This window comes from Lissotriton vulgaris, chromosome 3_1 (genome assembly GCF_964263255.1).
Source record: "Lissotriton vulgaris chromosome 3_1, aLisVul1.2, whole genome shotgun sequence".
Lineage (NCBI taxonomy): Eukaryota > Metazoa > Chordata > Amphibia > Caudata > Salamandridae > Lissotriton > Lissotriton vulgaris.
Window position 1 is genome coordinate 60,284,626 of NC_141689.1, and position 26,567 is coordinate 60,311,192.

General features: G+C 48.5%; 1 protein-coding gene across 1 annotated transcript in view; it reads right to left on the minus strand.

The window, feature by feature from the left end:
* Positions 1-26,567, minus strand: part of LOC147725948 (uncharacterized) — a 90,367-nt gene that overhangs the window by 43,493 nt on the left and 20,307 nt on the right. The window contains exons 2-3 of the mRNA XM_086960074.1: positions 18,761-19,610; positions 16,323-16,503 (exon numbers count right to left, since the gene is read on the minus strand). Of these exons, the coding sequence (XP_086816200.1) occupies positions 16,323-16,503; positions 18,761-19,610 (1,031 nt within the window). The remainder of the gene's footprint in view (positions 1-16,322; positions 16,504-18,760; positions 19,611-26,567) is intronic.

Consider the following 26,567-nt stretch of genomic DNA (forward strand, 5'->3'; position numbering starts at 1 on the left):
GTATTACGCACTACCACATTCAAAGATCATTGGCCTCCACTGGAAATGCGGTTCCATGGATTCCAATTGCCATGTGGTTTGTGTGGCATTCACATTCTGCACATACAACTTGTACTAGTTCTAAACTATTGCTGAGTTTTTCGTGCTCAATGTCAGTCTTAAGGTGGCAACATCCCTTCTGTAATTATGACATTAAAGCACACAGCTCCACATTACAAGTTTCAATCAGTAATATTCTGCAGTATAGTTTAATGTCACAACATTTTCCGTGAACTTCCTTCTAAGCAGCTGACAGTGTACAGAAGCACACCTACCTTCGGCTGAGCATTTGGCTATGCACTGCCAATTAAAGCAATTTTTACATAGCATGATCTATAAAGATCCATATCAAGACTAATCTACAAAATTATACTGACAATGTATCAATAAAAAAAATAGACAGTTGAATTTTTACATAGCTCAAACTGGAGAAAAAGACCCAAAGTATTATCTGCTTACAAAACCATGCTGATACATTGAGGGATATTTACAATAAAATGTTGGAGCGAGGTGTTAGAGCAAAATTTGTAATGCTGCACTCCGACATTTTTTCAACACAGGGATGCGCCGTATTTACAAAAAATCTGGTGCACCCTTGCATTTTCCCTATTGCTGGTGCTAAAAAAGCTGCCTAAAGTCAGTGTAGGCACCCTTGCACCATGTTGCAAGGGTGTCTGCGCCCCTGTGGTGATTGTTCATGTGCAGGATGTGATGCCTTCCTGCTCATAAACACTCTTTAAAGGTCATTTGCTGTTTCTCTGTGGGTTGCAGAGAGCACCACACATAGAAAGAGAAAAATACAAGGAGATAATAATTTCTCCTCATATTTCCAGTCTAAGAGTAGGTATTCCCTGGTTTTAACTTTTGGCGCTGCCTCAGCCTTGTAAATATAGTGCAGCCTCAAAAAGCAATGGGTGTTGTGGAGGAACGCCCACCGCAACACCCATTGCACGCCCCTTTCACGCTAAGTAAAGTGTGAAAAGGGGCCTTATTTACAAGGCGCCATTAAGCCACGTTAAGTGACTTTACTCCCCTGTAAACATGCCCCATTATTTGTAGGAGCAGACAACCAAATAAATACATTAGGGTGACCTTTTAAAGATATTTGACATGCTGCTTTATGGACGCACAGGTAGTGAAGGTTCCCTTTGACTTACAACTGCACCCCTCTCTGATCAGTGCGTTAAAACCGTGCGCTGGTGGTGCGGCTGCTGGTATGCCTCGTACCTTCCATTGTCAGTGATCGCGCCATACGACAGCTCATGCGGGAAGCGTGAGCCGTAGTAGGGCTCTTCCCCGCAGCCATACGGAGTGCACAGGAGCGTTCTAGGAGGACCAACGACCCGCACCACGCTCACCGGTGAACCTGCCCCAGTATGCTGAAATCGTACTGCAGTACGAGCCGCACAAGTCGGGTACGGCTCGTACCCCTGCAGCCAGCCAGCATTGAAACTGAAGGTATCCTGCGGGGGCCGCCATCATTAGGAGCGCACTAACAAAGAGGGGTAACAAGGAGATAATGTGAGACAAAATAACTACAGGAAGCCCGAAATAAATATAACTGATTAAAAAACGTACGAAATAGGGGCCCATTCTGGAGAGGAAAACAGAGAAAAAAAAGGGGAAACACAAATAGCGGAACTGCACTAAGCTCAAGCACTCTTTTGGCCGTCCCCTCTCCGAGGGGCGCCTGCAGTACTTAGCGCATCCACACCTTCAAATCCTGTGACGCCGGCACATGATTGCAATTAGCCTCACTGCTTGGAAGCTGCCACCCTTTGCTGCATTGCTGTTTTCCTGCTCATACTCCTTCCCCCAAGTGTGAGCCCTCTCAGCGCAATCTCGCCAGGGCTATAGAACCTTGTGTCGGCGACCCTGGACGTCATGGTTGGGCACCTCGCTGCCCCCACTGAAGCCTCCCTTTTAATAGGGCTCTTCCAGATAGAGGAACAGACTAACTGACTAACTCCCCGTTGCAGTCCAAACTCAGTGGGAAGCCCTGCCCCAGCGCCCCGGCGCTTTCCAAGATGGCACTCGCCCCCAGCAGGGGAAGGGAGCCCCGGACTACCAGTGAGAGCTGCGCAGCAAGTAGTGCCAGCTACACCATTTAGGCCTTTTACAGCTGCGCAAAAAGTAGTGCCAGCTGCACTGTTTAGGCCTTTTACAGCTGCGTAGCAAGTGGTGCCAGCTACTTCGTTTAGGCCTTTTCACAGCTGCGCAGCAAGTAGTGCCAGCTGCACCATTTAGGCCTTTTTACAGCTGCGCGAACACATCAAATGTTGCCCCACCACCTACATTTACAACCACATTTATGGAAAGTTGAACACGCTGCCTGTCGTTATCAACTGGGTATTTTAATTTATACCCAAAACATTTTTTAGATTGAACTCTGTTTGTCAGAAACAAAACATTATAAACAGACAAAGACATACTTACATTGTGAATTTCACCCAAGGTCTATTAACTTTTCTACACAACAAAGTGTCACAAACTGAATATCTAATTAAACATCATTAATCTCGAAATCAAAAGCAATGTGGAACAGACAGTGACATTGAACATGTATGACATTAAATGATACACTCAATTCGAATAAATGAAAAAAATTATTGAAGCACAAAAAGGTAGAGAAAAGAAGGGAAAATTAGAAAAGGAGCAAACAATGAATTTGAGATTCTTTAACAGCCAGCTAGTGCTGGTGTATGCGTATTCCTTTCTAATTGGCCGACGCGTTTCGAATCCAGGTGCTTGTTTTCCAGATTCTCATCAGGGCACAATTATTCTGTCTGTAAGAAGTAAAAGGAGGAAAACTACTTTAAATATTTTGGTGGAACAAGGCAGGACTCCCTACATTGTGACACTCAGCGGCAGGACCTACCATTTCACAATCGAAACGAATTCAAAAGAGATTTGTCGGTGCAGACTCGGGATGCTCATGGAGTGGTCCAAGGGCCGGGGCCACCTAAAACACGATGAGTTTACATTAGCACAGTTCCATCATGTTACTGTGCTAGTGTGCGGTAATACCAAAGTGAGTAAAAGAAAACATACCGTCAGCTGTTTCTTTACGTGAAGCTGGCGGCTGCCTTTTGTGTAGAAAAAGGGTTGTTCTGCGGGCTTTCAATGGGATTGTGGCCAGTGGCGCTGTGTGCAGAAAAATAAGTGTTGATATGAGGAAGCTGGGGTTATGAATGGCCATTGTGAGCTAAACTGGGTGGCAGGGGAACGTACCTTCTTTTAACCAGAGTCGGTGCGAGGGAGTCTCATGTTTTCTGTTAGGTTGTGGATGTCGGCGTGCTAATCTAAGCCGTGCTCCGTAACCGCTGTTGGCAAGCGGAAAAAGATTAATTAGTTTAAAAGCGTTGACCGCGAGTCAAACAAAGACCGACAGCGAAAGTGCCACGGGAGCGTCGCCTACCTCCGTGTAGCCCGGTCAAAGCCTACAGCGTTCTGCGTGATTCCAAAGATGGACGCTGCGTGTGTTGCCATAGGGATAAGCCCTCAGCTGTGTACTATGCCTTATGGGACTTGTAGTTTTACGCTAATCTGTGCTGATGCAGTGCGGTGGCCAAAAGTTTTTATTATGCTTGTGAAAGGGTGGCTCCCTACATTTATTGTGTGAGGAGAAATTGAGACGTGACCAGGACAATCATGTGGCACCAAGACACTATTGGGTCAAAGTCTCGCGACTTCTGACAAACTGTTAAGGCCCTTCTGCACACTGTTAAATTTGAGGATAAGATATGCTTCCATTTTAAAGAGCATTCTGTCCAAATCTCCATTGTTATGTGATGGACGTAATGTATGTAGTACCGTCCATCTGAGGTCATTGACATCATGGTTGGCATTCAAGAAATGTTCAACCATGGGGGCATTCATGATTTTGTTTTTAATCCGGGACCGGTGTTGGCAAATACGTGTGTTGACTTGTTGCCTTGTTTTGCCAATGTAGATCTGATCGCAGGGGCATTGAACCAGGTAGACCACATTCTTGGTCTTACAGTTCGAGAATTCTGTATGTGTCCATCTGGTGGCCCCATGCTGGAACTCATCGCCCTCGATTGTATTAGGGCACACGACGCAGGTCCCACACTTGTGATGACCTGTGATCGGTTTGAGGTTCCACTGGGTCAGTAGGTCGCTTTTCTTTTTCGGTAATGACACGTCTGCCCTCATGATTTGCTGTCCTATGTTTTGGTTTTTCTTATAAGCGAACAGTGGGCGTGGAAGTGAGCATTCTAGATTCGCCAGCAAATGCCAATTGTTCAACACAGTTTTCCTCAATTTGTGCGTGTCTGGTCCAAAAGTGGTGACGCAGACTAACCTGTTAAGTGCAGGTTTGGACCGTGCTTGTAAGAGAGTTTCACGAGGGGTGAAGCGTGCTCTTTTGAAAGAGTGCTTCAGCAGTTTCTTTGGGTACCCCCTTTCTTGCATTTCCTGACAAAACGTCTCCGCATGGGACGTGAAGTCTTCCAAGTGAGAGCAGTTTCTCCTAATGCGCAAAAGTTGCCCATATGGGAGATTAGATTTCAAGTTTCTTGGGTGGGCACTCTTGTGGTGCAAAATGGTGTTTCTGTCAGTGTCCTTTTTGTAAAGGGATGATTTGAGTACCCCGTTGATGTTTGCTATTTCAAAATCAAGGAAGGTCATCCTTTCATTGCTCTGTGCGATCGAGAATTTAATGTCGCCATGCCTGTTGTTGAGCCAGTCGTGGAACGCTACCAGGTGACTCTTCTCTTCTCTCTTTTTACAGCTGCGCAGCAAGAAGTGCCAGCTGCATCGTTTAGGCCGTTAACAGTTGTGCAGCAAGTAAAGTTGTTTCCAGCTGCATTGTTTAGACCTTTTACAGCTGCGCGGCTATTAGTGCCAGCTGCACCTTTTAAGTTGCTTTTCCGTGGGGACAGTCCTGATTGAGTTGGAGTCCCACTGCAGGGGCAGCACCATTGACACTATGGTTTCAGGGCATTTGAGTCCCCCTCTTAGATGGCCAGTTGGCCAGGGAGTCTGCAAGGTTTGTAGGGCGCCAGGCCCTTGTACATATATGTTGGTTCTAGGGAATGCTTTTCATGTAGTATGTTTTCCGCACCCTGTTCTGAGTACCTCTACAGGTGGTCTTAAGATGACGAGGCTGTTGTGCATATTTAGGCTTTGCTAGTCAGATTTTGCTCCACCCTATTCTCTTTGCCCCGAATGTTAGTGATCTTCAGGGGCTTAGGGTCCAATAGAAGTCTGTTGAGATCTTGGGCATACAATGCAGGTGGTGCCAAGTGTGGTTCTGTGAACAGCCTGGTGTTAAGTACAGTGTTCGCCAATGGACACTGGGTGTTCTTTTATATTCTGCTCTACTCTGACTATATTTGCCTTGTGATGGTTCTGAAAGTGGTCAAGTTGGTCCTATCATTTGTAAACAATTCCCTTGTAAATTACATTTTATCTAGTGTCAGGTGGCATCTTGTATCCCTAGTTGAAGGGCCCAACAATTTCCCACCTCACTTCCCGGATGGCACATTAGTTCTGATATCTTCACCTTAACGTCTGGATTATGTGCCCCCTTTTTGCCCTTTTTTTTCTCTTCTACACTGCTTTCCCAGTAACCCCCCTCTCTTATCCCCCCACCCTCCTCCACATCATTTTCCCGTCATGGCCACCACTCGAGTTAAGGTTGGAACTAATTGCTACAAAATCATTTATCCTCCCAGACTGACTAAAGCTGCAACAAAATGATTGAAGCATAACACTATTGAACGTTTCCCGGATTCCCTTTTTGTTGATCAATTTCACAATAAGGGAATTTTGGGAGGCTCAAAAACTATTTCATTTTCTTCACTCACGACACCCCCTCTTGGTCCACCAGCTTATACAATTCACTTAACGTCACCTCCTCCTCCTCTATCCCTCATGGGAAACAACTAAAAATGTCCCCCTCTGCGCGTTTCAAAGGTTACCTCACTATCTCACTCTATAACAAAGGTACTGTCATGATCCAAGGCAATGACACCTGTCTCTCGCTCTTTGACCACCTCTTCCCCTCCCTACTCCCCTCCTCTGCGACCGGGTTTTCCCCTGTCTCTCTTTTTAGCTCCACCCATTACTCCCTTTCTCCTTCCCTGACCCCCTACACTCCAATTGGTTGCACTTTCAAGAATCACAGGTCGGCCCTCTTCCCTCCCCCTCCCCTGTGACCTCCTCTCCTATTCCTCCCCCTCACAGTATGACCCCTCCCACTTCACTGCAACCTCACCGCTAGCTAATATGCTCCTGGTCCAATCTGCACCATCCCGGTACTCCAAAATCTTTTCCTTCCCCATTTTCCTTCCAGTCACCCCCCTTTTTAGTCCACCTCTCCTCCAACATTCTCCCCAGTGAACTTTCCCTTCGCTCCCCTTATCCCTTCTTCCCTCCCTCCTGTCCACCACTCCCTCCCCTCGTTATTAACCCGGATTTCTAAACAATCCCACTGCATCTCTCTCCTCCCTCCCACTCCTCCAGCAATGCTGTGCTACTCCCTTTCCCCCTTGGTAACCCTTTCCATTTCCCTCCCTCGGGTCCGGCAGTACCACTTCCTTTCCCCAACTTCCCTTTCTCTCAACCTCCCACCCCAAGTCTGCCAGATGCCTGTTCCCTCACAGCCACCTCTCCTGGCTGACATGCCCTCCACACCCACCTCACCTCTTTTCCTCCCAAACCTCCTACATTCCCATGACTCCACACAGTCCTCCCCTTTCCTTCTTCCCTACCGCTGTGTTCCGTACCCTTCTTCCCCTAAAGTTGTCCCTAATTCCTCTCCTTCTTGCAACACCAACAAAGACAACTCTCCCTTAACCTCCGATTCACTAACTCCCGCTCTCAACTTCCACGTTTCCCCACTTTTGAACCCTACACCCCAACTCACCTCCTGTCCCCCCACCTCTCCCTGCCTTCCACCACCAATTTTGCCCCAGTCCTGTTTCCATCGAGCCACCCAACCCTCCGTGCTCTTCCTTACTCTCTCTGGAAAATACGCTAGGTTCTCTTATCACCTCCATCTTCCAGCTTCCAGCTGCAATTTCACTTTTAAGCGTTAAGATTTCCACCTTTCCTTGCACCTCTACTCCTCCCCAACTTCCCACGAGATGCACCTCGCCCCCTCACCTCAATATAACTAAGCTCAACCTGTCGTCTACAAACCTCGTTAACTCGCACAATTAAATTTTAATTAATTAATTTAATTAATTTAAAATATTTATAAAGCGCGACTGTCACCTAGCAGGTATCCTGGCGCTGATAGCTACTCCTGTGGTTTATTGACTGGGGGGAGCTGGAAAAGGCCGGTTATTATATTTTTTTATAGGGACAGGGGAAAGAGCCAAGTTTTGATACGTTTCCTGAATGGGAGGAGATGAGGGATATGGCGAATTTCGGCAGGTAGACTGTTCCATAACTTGGCTGCAGCTACTCTGAACGATCTTCCTCCCATCCTGGCCTTCTTACATCTGGGCACTCTCGCGAGGCAAGCAGTAGTGGACCTAAGTGTTCTGGTGGGGGTATACCAGGAGAATAGACGTTGGAGAGGTCTGGGTCCTGTTCCATGCAGTGCCTTGAAGACCAAACAAAGGGCCTTGAAGGCAATGCGTTGCCTCAAAGGCAGCCAATGTAACTCGGCCAGTGCGGCAGTGGCCGAGGATCTCCTGGTCCATCCCAGAGCCAGTTTGGATGCTGCTGACTGGACTCGTTGGAGTCTGTCCAGTAGTGTCGCCGGAGATTCAAGCAGCAGGGCGTTGCAGTAGTCAAGGCGACTAAGAATAGTACACCTGACTACTAGTGCTCTGGCGGAGGATGGAAGCAGAGGCAAGACTTTGCGCAGTGAGCGCATAAGGCCGGTGCAGGTTGCGACTGTTCTTGAGACCTGAGTCTCCATGCTCAATTGATGGTTGAGCATGACGCCCAGGTTGCGGACGGTGGTAACTGGTGGGGGGTTGTTGGAGTTCTCCGGGGGCCAGAACTCAGCGGGCAGAGGGCGGGGTATGCGACTCGCAGGGCAGTACATCACCTCAGTCTTTGAGGAGTTGAACTGAAGTGAGTTCTGGTGCAGCCAGCGTGCTGTGTCTCGTAGGCAGTCATGGAAGGCTTGTAAGGAGATGGAGTCTTCGCCTTCCCACGAGAGAAGGAGCTGTGTGTCGTCCGCATAGTTTACTGTGGTCATGTTGTGTGACTTGATTAACGTGACCAGAGGTTTTAAGTAAACGTTAAAAAGAATCGGACTGATAGAGGAACCCTGGGGGACACCGTGTGGGACCGGGGAGAAGACCGATTGAAAAGGGGGAAGGGAGACAGCTTGTTTTCTGTCGCTGAGGTAGGAGTGGAACCAGATAAGGGCCGTGCCGTCAATCCCTGCCGCTCTCAACCGCTGGAGCAGGATTCTGTGATTGACAGTATCGAATGCGGCAGACAAGTCAAGTAAAATGAGGGCCACAGCTTGGCCCCTGTCTGCGCGCATTCGGAGCTCCTCCATGGCCGTGAGCACCGCGGTTTCAGTGCCATGGGCTGGGCGAAACCCAAATTGGAATTCGTCCAAAAAATGGTGCTGCTCAAGGTGGGTTGAGAGGCATTTACTGACCCAGCGTTCGAGCACCTTCACTGGGAAGGGCAAGAGTGATATGGGACGGAAGTTGGACAGACAGTCTGGATTGAGCGTGGGTTTCTTTAGCAGCGGGGTAATAAGCGCTTGCTTCCAAGAGCGGGGAACGACGCCACAGCTCAGGGATTGGTTGCACAAGCCTTTGAACACCGCCCTTCTTCAACCTGTATACCCTAGCAACCCTACTATCTACGCTATTCCGACCATCTCCTCTGTCGGAAACAAGCATCCACCGAAACCCTGCCGAGCACCCCGCACAAGTGCAATACCCCGATCACCCTTCAGAGCCCAAGTGCCCCCGTCACCAAAACAGTCCTGACAGAGCTGCGCTGTCTGCTCCACAACTGCAGATCTGCAGTAAAACACAAACTTGAAATCTCAGATACCATCACCCATCACAATATTGACATGCTCTTCCTCACAGAGACCTAGTTCAAAGATACCTCGCACTCTATTTTTGATCTCCTATTACCTTCAGGCTATTCTATACTTAGGAATGACAGAACTGACAGCACGGGGGAGGTGTTGCAGTCATCTTTAGAAACTCCCTTCAACTTAAGACCTTTCCTATCAGCTCCTCTCACACCTTTGAATGCCTTTCTCTTGAGTTACAAGTGCACCACCGTTCACCCCTCAGATTCCATGTCATTTACCGCCCGCCTCGTACTGGCCCCTCGTTTTTGGAGGCACTCACTGACTTCATCAGTGCCAATACTCGAGAAGTGACAATCAGACTTTTGTGGGTGACTTCAATCTCCACTGGGGCTTACCGCAAGACTCTTCCGCAAACTCCCTGGCCACCTACCTCTCTGCAAATGATCTCATCCAACACTGCACAGAATCAACTCACTCTAAGGGCTCAATCTTGGACCTTGTTATTTCTAAAGCAGGCTTGCTTCTATCACTACCCTCCCGGCTCCCCTCTTAAGGGGACCACGCACGCACCTGGTTAGCGACCACAGCGCCTCTGGCCTGGTTGCCCCCTCGCTCCTCCGCGCTCCTGCTTCAGGGCACCTTGCTGTGCCTGGTCTTCTCTGACGCCGAGAGCGGCGCCCCAGCCGCCGCAGGGCCGCCCACTCAACCCGATCCCGTTTCCTGCCGATTCCCGCCTGCGGCCCCGCCCCCTCGCCAGTCCATTGGTGGACGCGACCCCGCCTCCCAGCTTACCCGCCCTCCCGGCTCCCCTCTTAAGGGGACCAGGCACGCACCTGGTTAGCGACCACAGCGCCTCTGGCCTGGTTGCCCCCTCGCTCCTCCGCGCTCCTGCTCCAGGGCACCTTGCTGTGCCTGGTCTTCTCTGACGCCGAGAGCGGTGCCCCAGCCGCCGCAGGGCCGCCCGCTCAACCCGATCCCGTTTCCCGCTGATTCCCACCTGCGGCCCGCCCCCTCGCCAGTCCATTGGTGGACGCGACCCCGCCTCCCAGCTGACCCACCCTCCCGGCTCCCCTCTTAAGGGGACCATGCACGCACCTGGTTAGCGACCACAGCGCCTCTGGCCTGGTTGCCCCCTCGCTCCTACGCGCTCCTGCTCCAGCGCACCTTGCTGTGCCTGGTCTTCTCTGACGCCGAGAGCGGCGCCCCAGCCGCCGCAGGGCCGCCCGCTCAACCCGATCCCGTTTCCCGCTGATTCCCGCCTGCGGCCCCGCCCCCTCGCCAGTCCATTGGTGGGCGCGACCCCGCCTCCCAGCTGACCCGCCCTCAGGGCTCCCCTCTTATGTCGCCCCCTCAGCGACCACGCAGCGGACGCGCGCAGCGGGAGCACCGACTGAGCGCCGAAGGTGCGCCAAAGGTAAGCCCGTCTGCGCCCGTCCGTGCCTGGACCGCGCCCAGCGCCAGGACCCCTGGCCCCCGCAGACCCCAGCCAACTCGCCGGACGTACGACGCCGCCACCCTCAACGCACTCAACGCCAGCAGAGTCCCGGGCTGCTACCGAGCCACCCCGAGAAGCACCCACGGACCCTTCTGCTGCAACTCCTGCAAGTTCACCTGCCTCCAGACCGGCACTACACCTACACCAACCAAGACGAGCAACAGCAGCAGCCACCTGAAATGCATCCTGCTCAACACCCGCTCCGTCCACAGGCACGCCATCGAGATCTGGAACCTGCTCGACACCACAGCCCCAGAAGTCGCCTTCTTCACAGAAACATGGATGAACGCCTCCTCAGCGCCTGACATCGCCATCCCAGACGGCTACAAGATCATCCGAAGGGACCGCATCAACCACACCGGAGGAGGCATCGCCATCGTCCACAGGAACACCATCCGCATCACGACCAACACCGATGACACCCTCGCAACCGCCGAGCACCTGCACTTCCAAGTCCACATCAACCCCAAGACCACCCTCAGAGGCACCCTCATCTACAGACCCCCTGGACAACGCACACAATTCAGCGAAGACATCGCCGACTTCATCAGCCCACACGCCCTCTGCTCCGCTGACTACATCCTCCTAGGGGACCTCAACTTCCACCTGGAGAACAACAACAACCGCAACACCACCACCCTGCTGGACAACCTCGCCAACCTGGGACTCAAGCAACTGGTGACCACCCCCACCCACTATGCCGGACACGCACTCGACCCCGTCTTCTCATCCAGCAAGGACATCGCCTTCAGCCACGCCACCGGACTCCACTGGACGGACCATAGCTGCGTCCACTTCAGCTTCGCAAGGACCACGATCCACCACCACCAGCAACAGGCTGCACGCAGGAACTGGAACAAGATCACAGCCGACCAGCTCGCGTCCTCCTTGAGCATAAACCCTCCCACCAGCACTACGAACGCTAGCCAGGCGGCCACCAACCTCACGAAGTGGATCAGCGACTGCGCAGACGAGCTCACCCCCCTTAGGACCCCGCCCAGCAGACCCGGTAGCAAGAAAGCCCCATGGTCCACCGACGAACTCAAGAGCTCCAAGAAGAACTGCTGAGCCCCCGAGAGAACCTGGCGCAGAGACCCAACACCGGACAACATGACTGCCCTCAAGCTCGCCACCCGAAAACACCACCAACTCATCCGCGCCACCAAGAAAACTGCATTCAAGGAACGACTGGATAACAACGCCCACAACAGCCAGGAACTCTTCAACATCGTCAAAGAGCTCTCCAACCCCACCGCCGGAAACAACAACATCACCCCTTCGCAAGACCTCTGCAACTCCCTCGCCTCCTACTTCCACAACAAAATCGCTGACATACACAACAGCTTCAGCACTCAACCGACGATCACCACAACCGAACCACCGCCCCCCACCACCACCCTCGGCGCCTGGACTCCGATCAGCACCGAAGACACCGTCCGCACGATGAACTCCATCCACTCCGGATCTCCGACCGACCCCTGCCCTCACCACGTCTTCAACAAGGCCGACGCCATCATCGCACCCCACCTGCGGGACATCATCAACACCTCCTTCGACACTGCTACCTTCCCGGAGAGCTGGAAGCACGCCGAACTCAGCGCTCTACTCAAGAAGCCATCGGCTGACCCCACCGACCTCAAAAACTACTGCCCCATCTCGCTGCTCCCGTTTCCTGCAAAAGTCATCGAGAAGACCGTCAACAAGCAGCTGGCCGCCTTCCTCGAGACGAACGGATCCCTCGACCCCTCGCAGTCTGGCTTCCGGGCCAACCACAGCACCGAGACCGCCCTGATCGCAGTCACCGATGACATCCGAGCGCTGCTCGACAACGGAGAAACAGCGGCCCTCATCCTCCTTGACCTCTCCGCGGCCTTCGACACTGTCTGCCATCGTACCCTAGTACAACGCCTCAGCAACGTCGGAGTCCAAGAGAAGGCACTGGAGTGGATCATCTTCTTCCTCGCTGGAAGGACACAGAGAGTCCGCCTCCTTCCGTTCAGATCAGAAGCCACCGAAGTCATCTGGGGCGTCCCTCAAGGCTCCTCGCTCAGTCCAACCCTCTTCAACATCTACATGAGCCCCCTTGCAGACATCGCACGCCAGCACAACCTCAACATCATCTCCTACGCCGACGACACCCAGCTGATCCACTCCCTTTACAACGACCCCGCCACCGCCAGAGCCAACCTTCACGAAGGGATGAAAGAGGTAGCCGAATGGATGAAGAACAGCTGCCTGAAACTGAACTCAGATAAGACGGAAGTCCTCATCCTGGGATCCTCACCCGCCCCTTGGGACGACTCCTGGTGGCCCCCCGCATAACGCCTCAGCACGACTCATCCTGGACATCCCCCGTCGCAGCCACATCTCCGGACACCTGAGAGATCTGCACTGGCTCCCAGTCAACAAGAGAATCACCTTCCGTCTCCTCACCCACGCACACAAAGCCCTACACAGCCAAGGCCCAGGATACCTCAACAGCCGCCTCAACTTCTACGCTCCCAAACGCCAGCTTCGATCGACCAGCCTCGCCCTTGCCGCTGTCCCCCGCATCCGTAGAGCCACCACAGGGGGGCGGTCCTTCTCCTACCTCGCCGCCAAGACATGGAACTCCCTCCCCACCCATCTCCGCCTGACCCAGGACCACCTCGCCTTCAGGAAGCAACTCAAGACCTGGTTGTTCGAGCAGTAGCAGATCCCCCCCCCCACCCCCAGCGCCTTGAGACCCTCTGGGTAAGTAGTGCGCTATATAAATGCGATGATTGATTGATTGATTGATTGATTGATTGATAAATAAATAAATGCAATGATTCATGTAGATTGGTCTGACCACCTCCTCATCCCATCCTCTATTCAACTATCACACTCTATAACTCTTGGCCAACCCAAGGGGGCTATCTCCTGGTTCCATGATGCTAAAAATATTGATGTCGGTCCCCTCTGTGAATCAGCTTTGTTATCACTTCCAAGGCTAAACCCGAACCTAGATGTTTATGAACTCACCTCCCAATGCATCACAGTTCTTGCAGTTGAAATCAATAACGTCGCTTCACTCAAAAGCAAAAGATTAAGGCCCACCCCTTCAGCACCTTAGTTCAACAAATCCCTCTATGTAGAAAGGAAGCAGCTAATATTCCTGGAGAAACAATGGAGGCAAGTGCCCTCCACCGATAACTTGTCCACGCTTCGCTCCGCAAGATCCAAGTACCACAAGCACATCTACCTTGAGAAAGCGGAGCACTTGAAAACCCTCCTGGACTCAGCCAATAATAGACCCAAAAAACTATTCGATCTCATCAAGATTCCTGACTGCTCTCCCCCATCCTCCAAGTTGGAGGATTCTGCAAAAAGAGCAGCGGATTTCGCTATATTCTTTGATGAAAAAGTGAAATCACTTGTGGATCAGGTCGCTCATCCTACCCCTCCAGAGGAGTGCAAATCCTTAGCCATTTGGCAGAACTTTGACCCCATATCTGAAGATGCCCTTCTCAAGTGCATCCGCGAAACAAAGCCATCCAACCATCATCTGGACCCCATCCCCAGTGCCATTGCCATTGACTTTTATACCCTTTCCCTCTCCTACTGGACCACTCTGGTCAACCTCTCCCTCTATCAAGGCACCCTTCCTGTCTCCTTCAAAACTGGGCAGGTCACCCCGCTGCTTAAAAAAACAACTGCTGATGCGTCTTACCTTAACAACTTCCGCCCCATCACTAACTTACCCTTTCGTGCGAAGATTACAGAAAAATGTGAAGCGAAACAACTCTCTTGTCATATCAAGGACAATGATCTTCTTGACAATTTCCAGTCTGGCTTCATTCAAAACTGCAGCACTGAAACAGCCCTACTGCAAGTGGTTGATGACGCGCTGAGGATCCTCGACTTGGGGGGGGGGGGTGGGGGGGGATCCTGTCTTCTAACTCTCCTTGACCTTTCTGCAGCCTTTGACACTGTCAATCACAACACCCTCCTCAACATTCTTCAACAGAGAATGGGCATGGAGGGCACTGTGCTTAAATGGTTTGCCTCCTTCCTCTCTGATAGATCCCAAATGATCAAAATAGTGAACAGTCTTTCATCTCCTGTGGCGGTAGGTCAGGGTGTTCCTCAAGGCTCTATACTTGCACTCACATTGTTCAATCTCTATTTAGAACCACTAGGAAATCTCCTAAGTAAATCCGAGATCCACTATCATCTCTATGCAGACGACACTCAAATCTACCTCAAGGTTGCCTCCACTCACAATCTCTCTATCCTAAGATCTACTCTCGACTCCATTCAAAACTGGATGTTTACTCATCAACTGATTCTGAATCCCTCCAAAACTGAATTCCTCCTCTTCTCCTCCTCAATCTCTCCTCCCCCGGTGCAATAATGGATTGATCAGTTGAATCTACTTAACACTAAACCCATTATTGCCAACAGCGCTAAATCCCTTGGTGTCATACTCGACAAAAAACGAAATCTAATCCCCCACATCAATGCCATTGCAAAGTCTGCTCGATACCACCTGCGCCTTCTTTGGGGAATCCGTCGCTTCTTCCCGGAGCAGGACCTTATAACCCTAGTGCAATCGCTGGTCCTCTCCAGACTTGACTACTGCAATTCTCTTCTTACTGGCCTCCCCAAATCCCACTTGTCCCCCCTTAAATCTGTTTTCCATTCAGCGGCTCGTTTCATTTACGGGGTCAAAAGAAGCGACCACATCACACCGATGTTATCCACCCTACGCTGGCTTCCCATCGAGGCTAGAGCTATCTACAAGACTGCTTGTATCACCCACAAAGCCTTGCACTCCTCCATTCCTAGCCACCTGGCGAATAAACTGAAACTTTCTGGAGGATCTAGACCATCACGTAATGCGGAAAATCTTCTGCTTGAACCTCCCAATTTCAAGAAGGAAAGAACGATGGCCCAATCCTTTTCAGGCAACGCGGTGAGAATCTGGAACTCCCGTCCGCCTCAGCTCCGGACCACCGCCTCCTCCCAGGCCTTCAAAACAGACCTCAAAGTTCTCCTCCTCCAAAGACACCTCCAAAAGTATTCCACGTCCACTCTATTATCTGAAGGAAGACCTCCCTTTACTGAAAATTCTATTCTCCTTGACTATGGAAGTGCCTTCCCAGTGTGTTCTTGTGGTTGGAGTGTTTAACATTCACTGCTGTATTATCCTTGTACTTGTGTTTGGTACTTTTTTGTAACTTGCACAGACCACTTTTCCCTTGTAACACACAGTATGCTACCGCTCACATTTTGTTTGCCTTTGACACTTGCACAAGTGCCACCATTGCCTACGTTACATTTATTCTTGTGCCTGAGTGTCTAGCATATTTTGCAGTATTACACCTCTAATTGTACTTTGTTTCTCTTGTAACCTGCACACTTGTCACTTTTTCCTCCTGTGCACTTTTTGCTACCTCATGTATTTTGTTTGCTCACAATTGTCACTTTTACCTCATGTAAGTTAACGTCTGCTTTTGTAATCTGTTCACATGTAATGTTCTCCTCATGTGTCAGTTCTGATCCTTTTGTGAAGTGCTCTGACGCCTTCGGGTAAGGTCCGCGCTATATAAAAACGCATAAATAAATAAATTCAAGAGCCCCCCTGGGAAAGTGAAATTTCTCTTTAGCTGACTTCTGTGTATTTTTGTATTGTAACCTTTAAGGGCTCACACAATATTGTTGGGCAATATAGGGCTAGAATCAGTAAGAAAGAATAATAAAATTCAACATTGTTCCAAACAGGGGCCCTCCAAATCGCTAAGATTCCTTTGGAAAACGTAAAAGAAGTCTCACCTCAGTTGTATTGACTTTTGTAAAATTCCAGACATTGGACGTAGTTGCCTTCGAGGACATACGGATGCCTGCTTTGCCCACTGTTGGAACGTTTGTTTCAAAGGTGGTCTCAGCCTCCATGCTACACTCAAAGCCATGGTCGTGGGTGAAGTGGCTCTCGGCTGAGTACACCTTATTGACCCTGAAATGAGGAAAGAGAGAACATTCTAGGCGCCGAATATGTCATAAAAGAAAGGAAATGTACAGCACAAGCCCCCTGCAGCCCAAACAACGTTTACAAAGGAAAGAATGGAGACAATGCTAGTGAGGCAGAAAGAATACTGGGCATAAATGTGATGTGATGTGATGTGATGTGATGTGTACCTATAGAGCGCTCTATCATCTGGCAGGGTACCCTGGGGCTTCCTGGCACATCTGCCAAGTAGAGTCCTGGACAAATCTGGCGGTCCTTCAAACTACTGTTCATTCGTTTTCGACACTAATATCAGCCGTATGTTTGCCTTGTGCCATAGTGAAAGGCACAAGGGCTGGTATGGAAAAAAGAATGAATGAAAATGTTCAATAGAATTTTATAAGCTAGCGTTTCTCCAATTGTTTAATAAACATTGAAAATTATTCAGAAAGCGTGAAGACACTTTTAAGTAATTTCTTCATTCGAAAAATGCCCGATGATTTTACTGCTTTTTCCCATATTCCTTCGGGCAGAGACTTAAAAATACAGGCCAGGCCTGTAGAAAAAATCCAGCTAGCAGTCCTGGACCAATAGGTTGAGGGAGCGTTTTCCACAAGGCCCAGATACAACCAGGCAGAGCTTAATTTGTTCTGCCAATCCCAGGGGCTGTCGCTATCTATGACTGGTCTTAAATGTGCTCATATGCCTCTTTGCCCCCTCAGCAGATGCCTCCTCCCCCTTATCTCACTCTGCTTTCCTTCACTGTCACTGTTTTTGCATCCTTCTCTCCCCATCTTTCCCCATTTTGTATTTTTCTCCTTCTTATTTTGGGTCAAAGTCTGATGAGGAAATACAAGTTCCAATCCTCAAAAAAGAGTGCCAGCGTGCCCCACCTGCAACCACCGCCCAAGCACCGAAGTCAGAGGTTGGAAGAGGTAAACTGTGTTCATTATGTAAGTAAATCATACAGATGTACAGGTAAAGTGAAGATTGCTCTTTTTATTGTCATGGCACTCCGTGGTAATCCGCGATCCATACATACGCAAACATGGCTCCACTTGCCTTCAATCACGTATCTGCAAGTGGAAATGTGATAATACTAATGATACTAACGATTGTAGGAGTAATATTAACTTTATATACTTTATATAGCGCTTCAAACACGCTTCTGTTTCTTAGCGCTTCAAAATATGTATTACTATGGGGCATATATACAAGGAGTAAATGCCACCAGAACATCACTTTTTGCGACGTTCTGGTGGCATTAAGTCATTTGACGTATTTACAAGGTGGCGTTGAGCCACTTAACGCTATGCAGTTTTTTTACCACCAGCATCAGGGAAAATGCAGGGGTGCACTGTATTTTTTGAAAATACAGCACATCCCAGCATTTTAAAACTGTTGGAGAGCGCCGTTTTTGGAGTAACACTGCACTCCACCAGTTTTTTTAAAATATGGCCCTGTGTATCTTGGAAATATAGCTACAACTATATTTATTTTCTTCTTCATGCCCAAATTTACTGGAGAATGGAATGTGACAACTGGTGTAAGCGTTAGTTATTATAACAATAAATGATCATCTATGATTCGCCTAAACCTTACAAGCGTACTATAGCTCTGGATAACAGATGGTGACGTTTACCAAGCTCAGTGGTACTCAACTGAGTAGCCACTGAAGACTGCAGAGAAGAGTAAGCCTCTGAAACTGACCTACAGGTTGTGAAGCAGAAGTGCAGCCGAATAACGCATGTGGTAGCGTTCTGGCTGTTGCACTGTGGACATGTTCTCGGCTGGCCACACAAAGGGTTTGCATGGTTGAAGGACAAGGAATAGGACACAATACAACGCACACATTTACAACACATGCCATTACAACGCAGTCATTACAACGACTGGGTTGTTACGACGCATAGCATTACAACGCAAGTCATTACAACAACTTGCTGTAGGGGGGCGGTGGAGTTTGGAATAGTATAATTTACTATTCCAACTCCAGTTGTGCAACAGAAGGGAAGGAGTTGAATTTAAAATCCATCAGCTTCTGCATTGTAACGGCTTGCGTTGTAACGGTATGCGATGTAACAACGCAGTTGTTATAATGACCACGTTGTAATGGCATGCATTGTATCGACTTTGTTGTAAATTATGCTTCTCGTGGACAAGACATGTATGTAAGTGGTGAAGATATGGGTATCAGAGCTGGATCAAGTATGATCTCTAAGCGCATTCATTAAATCAGCCTAAAATGAAAAGGTGTGATACTTGCTCAAAGGTTGCCTTAAGGGGGGTCGTGCTGCCCTTGTTGTCATAGACCTTCTCGGTCACCACCTCCGGCTGCATCTCCAGGACCTTCCCGAGGTCCGTCAAGAATTCGACACTCAGCACCTTCTTGATGGTTTTATCGTCTGCAAACGCCAAACATTTATACTTGTGGTAGTCGCAACCCAATTTTCTCGCTCTTGTCAACCAGGGCTCATCCTTGTTGGTGGGTGGTCGGGCTGAGTATATGACCCCATCATCACGAGAAACACACCACAAATTCCCATCAGAGCTGAATCCGATGAAGTAGCTTATCTGATCCCAACCACTGGCTCCAACGACGATGCTCTGTGCCACCCAGTTGCCGTCCGTGGTAGACAGGGATTGATTTCTTCGAAGTGATCCTTCGTAAACACCCCACATGCTGCCATCTGGGTCATAGCACAGCGCATCAAACAGTTGCCATCCGCTGCCACATATCTTAGCTGCCTGGCGAAAGATCCAGGGCACCTCTGCGTGTTCAGGCTCAGGCCCCGTGTACCAGGCACCGGCTTTGGTCACCGCAAAGAGTTTACCAGTGGGACTGAAATAGAGGAACTTACACTGGTCCCACCCACCTTTGCCGACACATTTTGCCTGAGAAAACCAGTCGCTCCATGGCGTGCAAGGTGATGGTCCCTTGAAGAGCTCATCTCCCCGCACAACAAACATCTGACCTTTTGGATTGAAGAAGACATGGCTGGAATTCTCGAGCTTCCCCAGGAGCTTGGCTCGCTGATGGTAATCATCCTCACTTGAAAGGGGAGGCAGACCGATTCTGCAGTTGTTGTCATTATCAATGGTGAACAGGACGGTCTCTAGGAAGCAAAATATAAACACCTGTTACTCATTCACCCTTCCAGCAGCTTGGAAAAGTTGGTGTGGCAATAGAGAATCCTCCCGGCCTTCCCCCTCATAGCACCTCCCCTTGAAACCACATTGCTCTGGTATATGTCAGGAGTAGTAAATACAAATACAGAAGTACACTGATAACCACATGACTGGATTTCGCTCCAGTTTACTTTCTGGCATTGCCAGACCATTCCTTGCCATACACTGCCACTGCCTTTCTTCTGAAGAACGTTGGTATCTTAATGTTTATTACAATGGACATATGTCATAGATTGGCTGTTTGTTGTAAGCTATTCTAATGTAGGCATGACTATAATACAACTATATTTTTTCTCTAATATTGGATACTCCGGCCCAGATTTTCTAAGAACTTGCGTTAACTGTATAATTTCTTAAGCTTATTTAGTTTAAGTTGGGTTTGTATAGAAAGAATAAAGTTTTCTTAACTATAACTTAGCTTTACCCTTGGCTATTTTCATTCATTTGAAATGGTTTTTATTTTTGTAATAAAACTCTTAGTGTCAAGAGTCATCAAATGGAGTGTTGTTAAGTGCACTGTCATAGAGTATAGTAAAGGACAGTGTGGTACAGCGTAGTGTCATAAAGTTAGTGTTCTGGGGTAGAATACAGTGGTGGGGAGTGGCGATGCATATAGTGGAGTAAAGTGTTTTTTAATAGACTGGCGTGGCGTGTCCTATAGTGAAGTGGAGTAGTGTGTTCAGTCGAGTGGCATGTTGTACAGTACAGTTGAGTGTCGTTCAGTGGGGTATCTTCAACTGTAGTGTCTAGGAGTCGAGTGTCATGGAGAGGAGTGATATCAAGTGGCATAGAGTTGAGTAAAGTGTCATAGAATGGCATAGAGTGGAGTAGAGTGATGTACAGTGCAGTGCAGGGGCATACAGTATACTACGGTGTCTGGCAGTGGCATAGAGTGCAGTAGGGTGGTGCTGAGGCAGTTTTATGCTGTAAAGTTGAGTGTTGTAGAGTGGAGCCGAGTACATTCGAGTTAAATCCCTCCCCCCTCTGACACTCCTGAATAATTCTTTTAAACTGGGCCTGCTTCCCAGCTCTTTTAAAGTCGCTGAGGTGGTGCCTATTCTTAAAAAACCCAACGCTGATCCATCTGTTATGAGTAATTTTCGCCCCTTAGTAAAGTCCTTGAGTCCCATGTCACAAACTCCCTGAGTCTTTTTATCGAGCGTTCACAGTTCCTCGATTCCCAACAAGCCGGTTTTAGACCCGCCCACTCCACTGAGTCGGTCCTTCTCTCAGTGATGGAGGAACTGCGGAGGGGAGCTGACTCCAACATCAGTCAGGTCCTGGTACTCTTGGATTTGTCGGCCGCCTTCGACACAGTCGACCATGATATCTTGGTCGACCGTGCCAGGGAGGCCGGCATCCAGGGATTGGCTCTTAATTGGGTCTGCTCTTTTTTGAGCAACCGTTACAAGGCTGTCCATCTCTCCCAGTTCTCTGCTGAGAAAGTTGGGATGACTTGCGGTGTCACACAGGGCTCTTCCCTTTCCCCTCTCCTTTTTAATTTGTACCTGACCCCCCTCATCCGCTCTTTAAGAAGCAGCAAGGTCACCGCATTTAGTTATGCGGATGACATTCAGCTGATCTTCGACATCAACCCATCAGAACATTCTGTTTATAATTTTCAGTCCACCTTGTGTCACATCAGTGACTAGATGGGGGCAAATCACCTCTAACTTAACCCCGATAAGACTGAGCTGGTTCTTATCGGGGTGCTTCTAACCCATGGAGGTCTCATTTCAGGCCAACTAGTTTGGGTCTTCCCCCCCCTCTCCCCCCCCTCCCTACCAACTCAGCAAAAAGTCTTGGGGTGATCATCAGCAACGATCTCTCAAAGAAGCCCCAGATCAATGATGTAGTCTCTTCCAGCTTCTTTCATTTACGCAAAATTCGTAAAATTGCCCGTTTCCTCACTACTGATGCCCTCACCTTGACCCTTTTGGCTTTGGTTATTTCTAGATTAGACTACGCCAACTCCCTCTATGCTGGCATTCCCACCTATCAATTGAATAGACTACAGCTGGTTCAGAACCAGGCTGCACGGTTGATTTTTCACCAGCCCAGTCATCAGCATGTGAGTCCCCTGCTGGAGACCCTCCATTGGCTCCCGGTAGCAGAACGCTGTTATTTTAAACTAGGCTGTATCATCTTCAAAGCCCTAGCTGGTCTTGGCCCGTCATTCATCTCTTCTTTACTTCACCATATTGCTCCCCCCCGCAACCTTCGTTCTTCCCACCTGGCCCTACTAAAGACCTCTGCTTTTAAATGCAAGAAATATGGAGGGCTTAGATTCTCCTTTCTAGCCCCATCCTTTTGGAATGCACTCCCCTCAGAATTTAGGTTTACTGTCTCCTACACCCACTTTAGGTCCCTTCTTAAAACCCACCTGTTCCGTAAAGCACACAACTGAGTTCCCTCCTGATCTGCTATCTCATGCTCACAGCGCCAAGAAACCGTCAGGTGTGAGTCGCACTTAATAAATATTTTTACATAACATAACATAACATTAAATACAGTGGTGTATAATGGGCTAAACTGCCATACAGTGTAGTAGAGTGGCAAAGCATAAAGTGAACTAAAGTATTATATAGTAGAGCGGTGTCTCGTATTCTCCACTGCTGTGGAGTGTAGTACACTTTAGTGGTGTAGTACACAGTAGAGTAAAGTCTTATAGAGTGGAGTGGAGTGGCATGTCGTACAGTGGAGTGGTATGCCATGTTGTAGAGTGTGTGGAACTGTCATTCATTGGATTACAGTGCAGTGGTATAGAGTAAAGTGTTGTATAGTGTGGTGAGGTAGAGTGTGTTGTACAGTGTGCTATAGTGGAGAGGAATATAGTGTTGAAGAGTGTAGTGGCATACAACGTCGTTGAGTGTAGTGGCACTGAGTGGAGGGGAATACAGTGGGAAAGTGTAGAGTAGAGTATCATAGAGTAGAGCGGCACCCAATGGAATAGCATACAGTGTAGTGGTGTATAGTGGAGAAGAGTACAGTGCAGGGCCGGATTGGCCATAGCGGGCATCCAGTGTTTCTCCTGTAGAATGGAAGAGTGGGGGCCGGCTTTGTAGCGGTCAAGGCCAGTTTTGCAGCAGTGTTGCAATATCAGCTCCTAGTAACAAAATCAGCAGTGCTTTACACTTGCCCCCACCCCTCTTGGGGTCTGGTCCGACAAAATTTTCAGGGTTGCTTTGGGTTCCCAGTCCGGGCCTGGTACAGTGGAGTTGCTTATAGTGGAGTGGCATTGACTGGACTGGTGTACGGTGAAGTGGAGTAGAGTGGAATGCATACAGTGGAGTGGGGTACTTTGGATTAGCATACAGTTAAGTGTTATAAAGTCAAATTATTTGGAGGGTGAGTGGTGTAGAGTGGAGTGCCATACAGTGGCAAAGCAAAGATTGGAGCTGCGTACAGTGCACTGCCATAGGATGGAATAGTGAACAGAGCAGTAACGTGTAGTCGAGTGGCATTGGCGTACACTGTAGTACAATACAGTGGAGTGGCACACAGTGGAGTAGGGTAGAGTGAGATAGCATAGAGTGGAGCAGCATAGAGCTGAGTTGTTTACAGTGGAATAGCAGAGTAGATTGCCGTCGGCTGCAGTAGAGTGCAGTGGAGTGTCGTAGACTGAGGTGGCATACAGTGAATTAGCGTACAGTGGAGTGGCAGTGAGTGGAGAGGTGTACAGTGGAATAGCACAGAGTGGAATGGCATGGAGTGGAGTGGTGTAGAGTGAAGTGAGGTAGTGAAGTGGAGAGCAGAATTGTGCCGTAGAGTAGAGTGACATACAGTGGAGTAGCATATGGTGAACTAGCATACTTTGGGAGGCATCCAGTGGCGTGCCTTACACTAGAGTGCCATAGATTGGAATAGCATACAGTGGAGTGGCTTAGAGTGCAGTGGTGTACAGTGGAGTGGCTTACAGAGGAGTGGGATACAGTGTAGTTGCATATATTAGAATAGCCTAGAGCGGAATAGTTTACAGTGCAGTGCCGTACAGTGGAATAGTGTGTAGTGCAGTGGTGTAGAGTGGAGTGGCATACAGAGAAATGGCACTACCTCTAGTGTCAAACACTGAAGTGGCATTGATTGGAATAACATATAGTGGAGTGAAAAAGAGTGCAGTGTAATACAGTGGGGTGGCATACAGTAGAGTGGGGCATAGAGGAATGCCGTACAGTGGAATAGTGTACAGTGAGTGGCGAATAGTGGAGTTTGGTAGAGTGGAGTGGCAAACAGTTGAATAACGTAGAGTTGAGTGGCCTAAAGTGTAGTTGTGAGCAGTTAAATAGTTTAAAGTAGAGTGGCATACAGTGGAGGGGGGCGCAGTGGTGTGATGTTGAGTTTAGTTGTGCAGAGTAGAGTGGTGTACAATATCGTAGCATACAATGAAGTGATGAAGCGTGCCATAGAGTAGAATGGAGTGTGGTAGAGTGTAGTAGCATACAGTGGCATACTATAGATTGCAGTGGCATAGAGTGAAGCAGTGTACAGTGGAATGAGGTACATTATAGTGACATACAGTAGAATAGCGTAGATTGGAGTGCTGTAGAGTGGAGTGGTGTAAAGTGGAATGGTGGGTAGTGATGAGGCATACAGTGGAGTGGCATAGAGTGGGATAGAACACAGCCGGGTGACTCAGAGTGGAGGAGCGTAGATTGGAACAGCATATAGTGCAGTGGAGTACAGTGGAGTGGCATAGAGTGTATAAAGTACTGTGGAGTGTTGTAGAGTGGTGTGGCAAACAGTGGAATAGCATAGTGTAGTGGCGTAGAGAATAGTGGCATAGAGAGGAATGGCATATTGTGAAGTGGTATAGAGTAGAAAAACTTTGAGTTTACTGACATGCTGTGTAAGGATGTATGATGGAGTGGTGTATAGTGGAGTACCATGGAGTAGAGTGGTGTAGAGTAGAGTGATTTACAGTGGAATAGCATAGAGTGTAGTAGCATGGACTGTGAGGATTTAGAGTGGAATGGCGTAGTGTGGAGTGGCAAAGAATGGAGTGGTGTACAGTTTAATTGCATACAGTGGATCGTCGTAAAGTGGAGTGGAGTAGAGTGGAGTGGCATACACTTGAATACTGGGTGGGGTACACTGAAGTGGCGTATAGTGGAGTAGCATAGAGTAGAAAAGCATAGAGTGGAGTGTCGTAGAGTTGAATTGTGTACAGTAGCATACAATGGAGTAGCATACAGTTGAGGGGCACACAGAAGAGTGTCTTAGAATGGAGTTACGCAGAGTGTAATAGCTTACAGTGGAGTGGTGTGGCATGGAGAGGAGTGGAATGGCATACATTGGATTAGAGTGGAGTGTGATGTAGAGTGCAGTGGTGTAGCCTGTAAAAGAATAAAGTGGATCTGTGTAGAGTGGAGTGGCATAGAGTGAAGTGGCGTAGAGTGGAGTGTGGTAATTGAAACAGATTTATTATGAAAGTGTTTGAACGGATGCAGATTTAATGTGTTAGGAATATACATTATGAGGTTTATATTTTAATTTGTGTTAGTATGTCTGAAAAGTGTAAGTAGTGCTAAAGTTATAAGTCTGAAAAGAACATAGTTAGATATTGTTCTGTGGTATACCACAGTAAGTTTGCAGTATACTGAGGTACATGCAGATGATAATTCAGCATGTGATTTGCTAATGGTTGTGTTTATTAAGGGTAATATTCAGCCATGTAATTTTTCTCACAGTTGGGCTATATTCTGGGTTTGCGACAATCTGGGTTCAGATAGAGTTCCAGAGGGAAGTGTTCTAGCTGAAGAATTCCACTTCTGTTTTGTCTGTGCTGAGTTTCAAGTGGTTGGTTTTCATTCAGCTGTAGACTCCGGACATGCATGAGGTGAAGGTAGTCCAGATGTTGGATGTTTTGTCAGAAAGTGACAGGATACGCCTGGTGTTTTTGGTTTAGGAAATTATGTTGATTTAGTTGGATGGGATGATGTTAGTGAGCAATGCCATGTTTGAGTTGAACAGCATGGGGCTGTGTGATGATCCTTGGGGTACATCGCAGATTAGTTTGGTGGCAGCTGAGATGTAGGATGCAGCGCTGACTGAGTACGTGCAGCGAGGAAAGACCAGATCCAGTCAATGGCGAGGCCTTGTTGTAGGAAGCTGGCTCTGTATATACTATACAAAAATGAGGTATAGTGTGCAGAGTCCAGTGGAACACCAAAGGTAGGCAGAGGTAAAAGTAGATAGCACCATACTCTCTATTTGTGGTAGTGTGGGCGAGCAGTAAGGCTTTATCAGAGGGTAGTGTTAAGCATTTGTTGCACACACTAAATGAGCAAATGATTGCACACACTCAGACTAAACTCAGACCAATTTGCTTTGTTTAAAAATATTATTTAGTTATACTTACTTCTTAGAACCAAGCAAGCCTGGCACAGGTAAGTGATTTATACTTTGCAGTAACAATACAGTTTGAATTGCAGTTGAATATATACTTTGGTTTGGTGACAGTAGAATTACTGGAAATGCAATACCTTGAAATATTGTACATACACTTTATAATGACTTTTCAACAGCAGGTCATATAAATTACTTTGCAGATTACTTTTCTTACACTGTGTAGTATACCTGGATACTGCACTGGGACATTTCCTGTAAAAAGGTTCCTAAATGTGTTTTGGTTATTTGTACACAGTTGTGTAAACTTTTATAGATTTTCCAACTCAAAACTTAGAAACTTTTTCATAAAAAACGGTTGATGTTATCCTATGGGAGGAAATAGAGTTATCGGTTAACAGGTAAGTACTTTGTTGGGGGAATTGGTTTTCTGGGGTTAGACTCAGGGGTCTCCCAGGGTCTAGGATGCACTCTCAAAGCACCCTCAGCAGCACTAGGGCAGCCGGGTGCAAAGTGCTGAGGCCCCTTTTTTTTCCAAT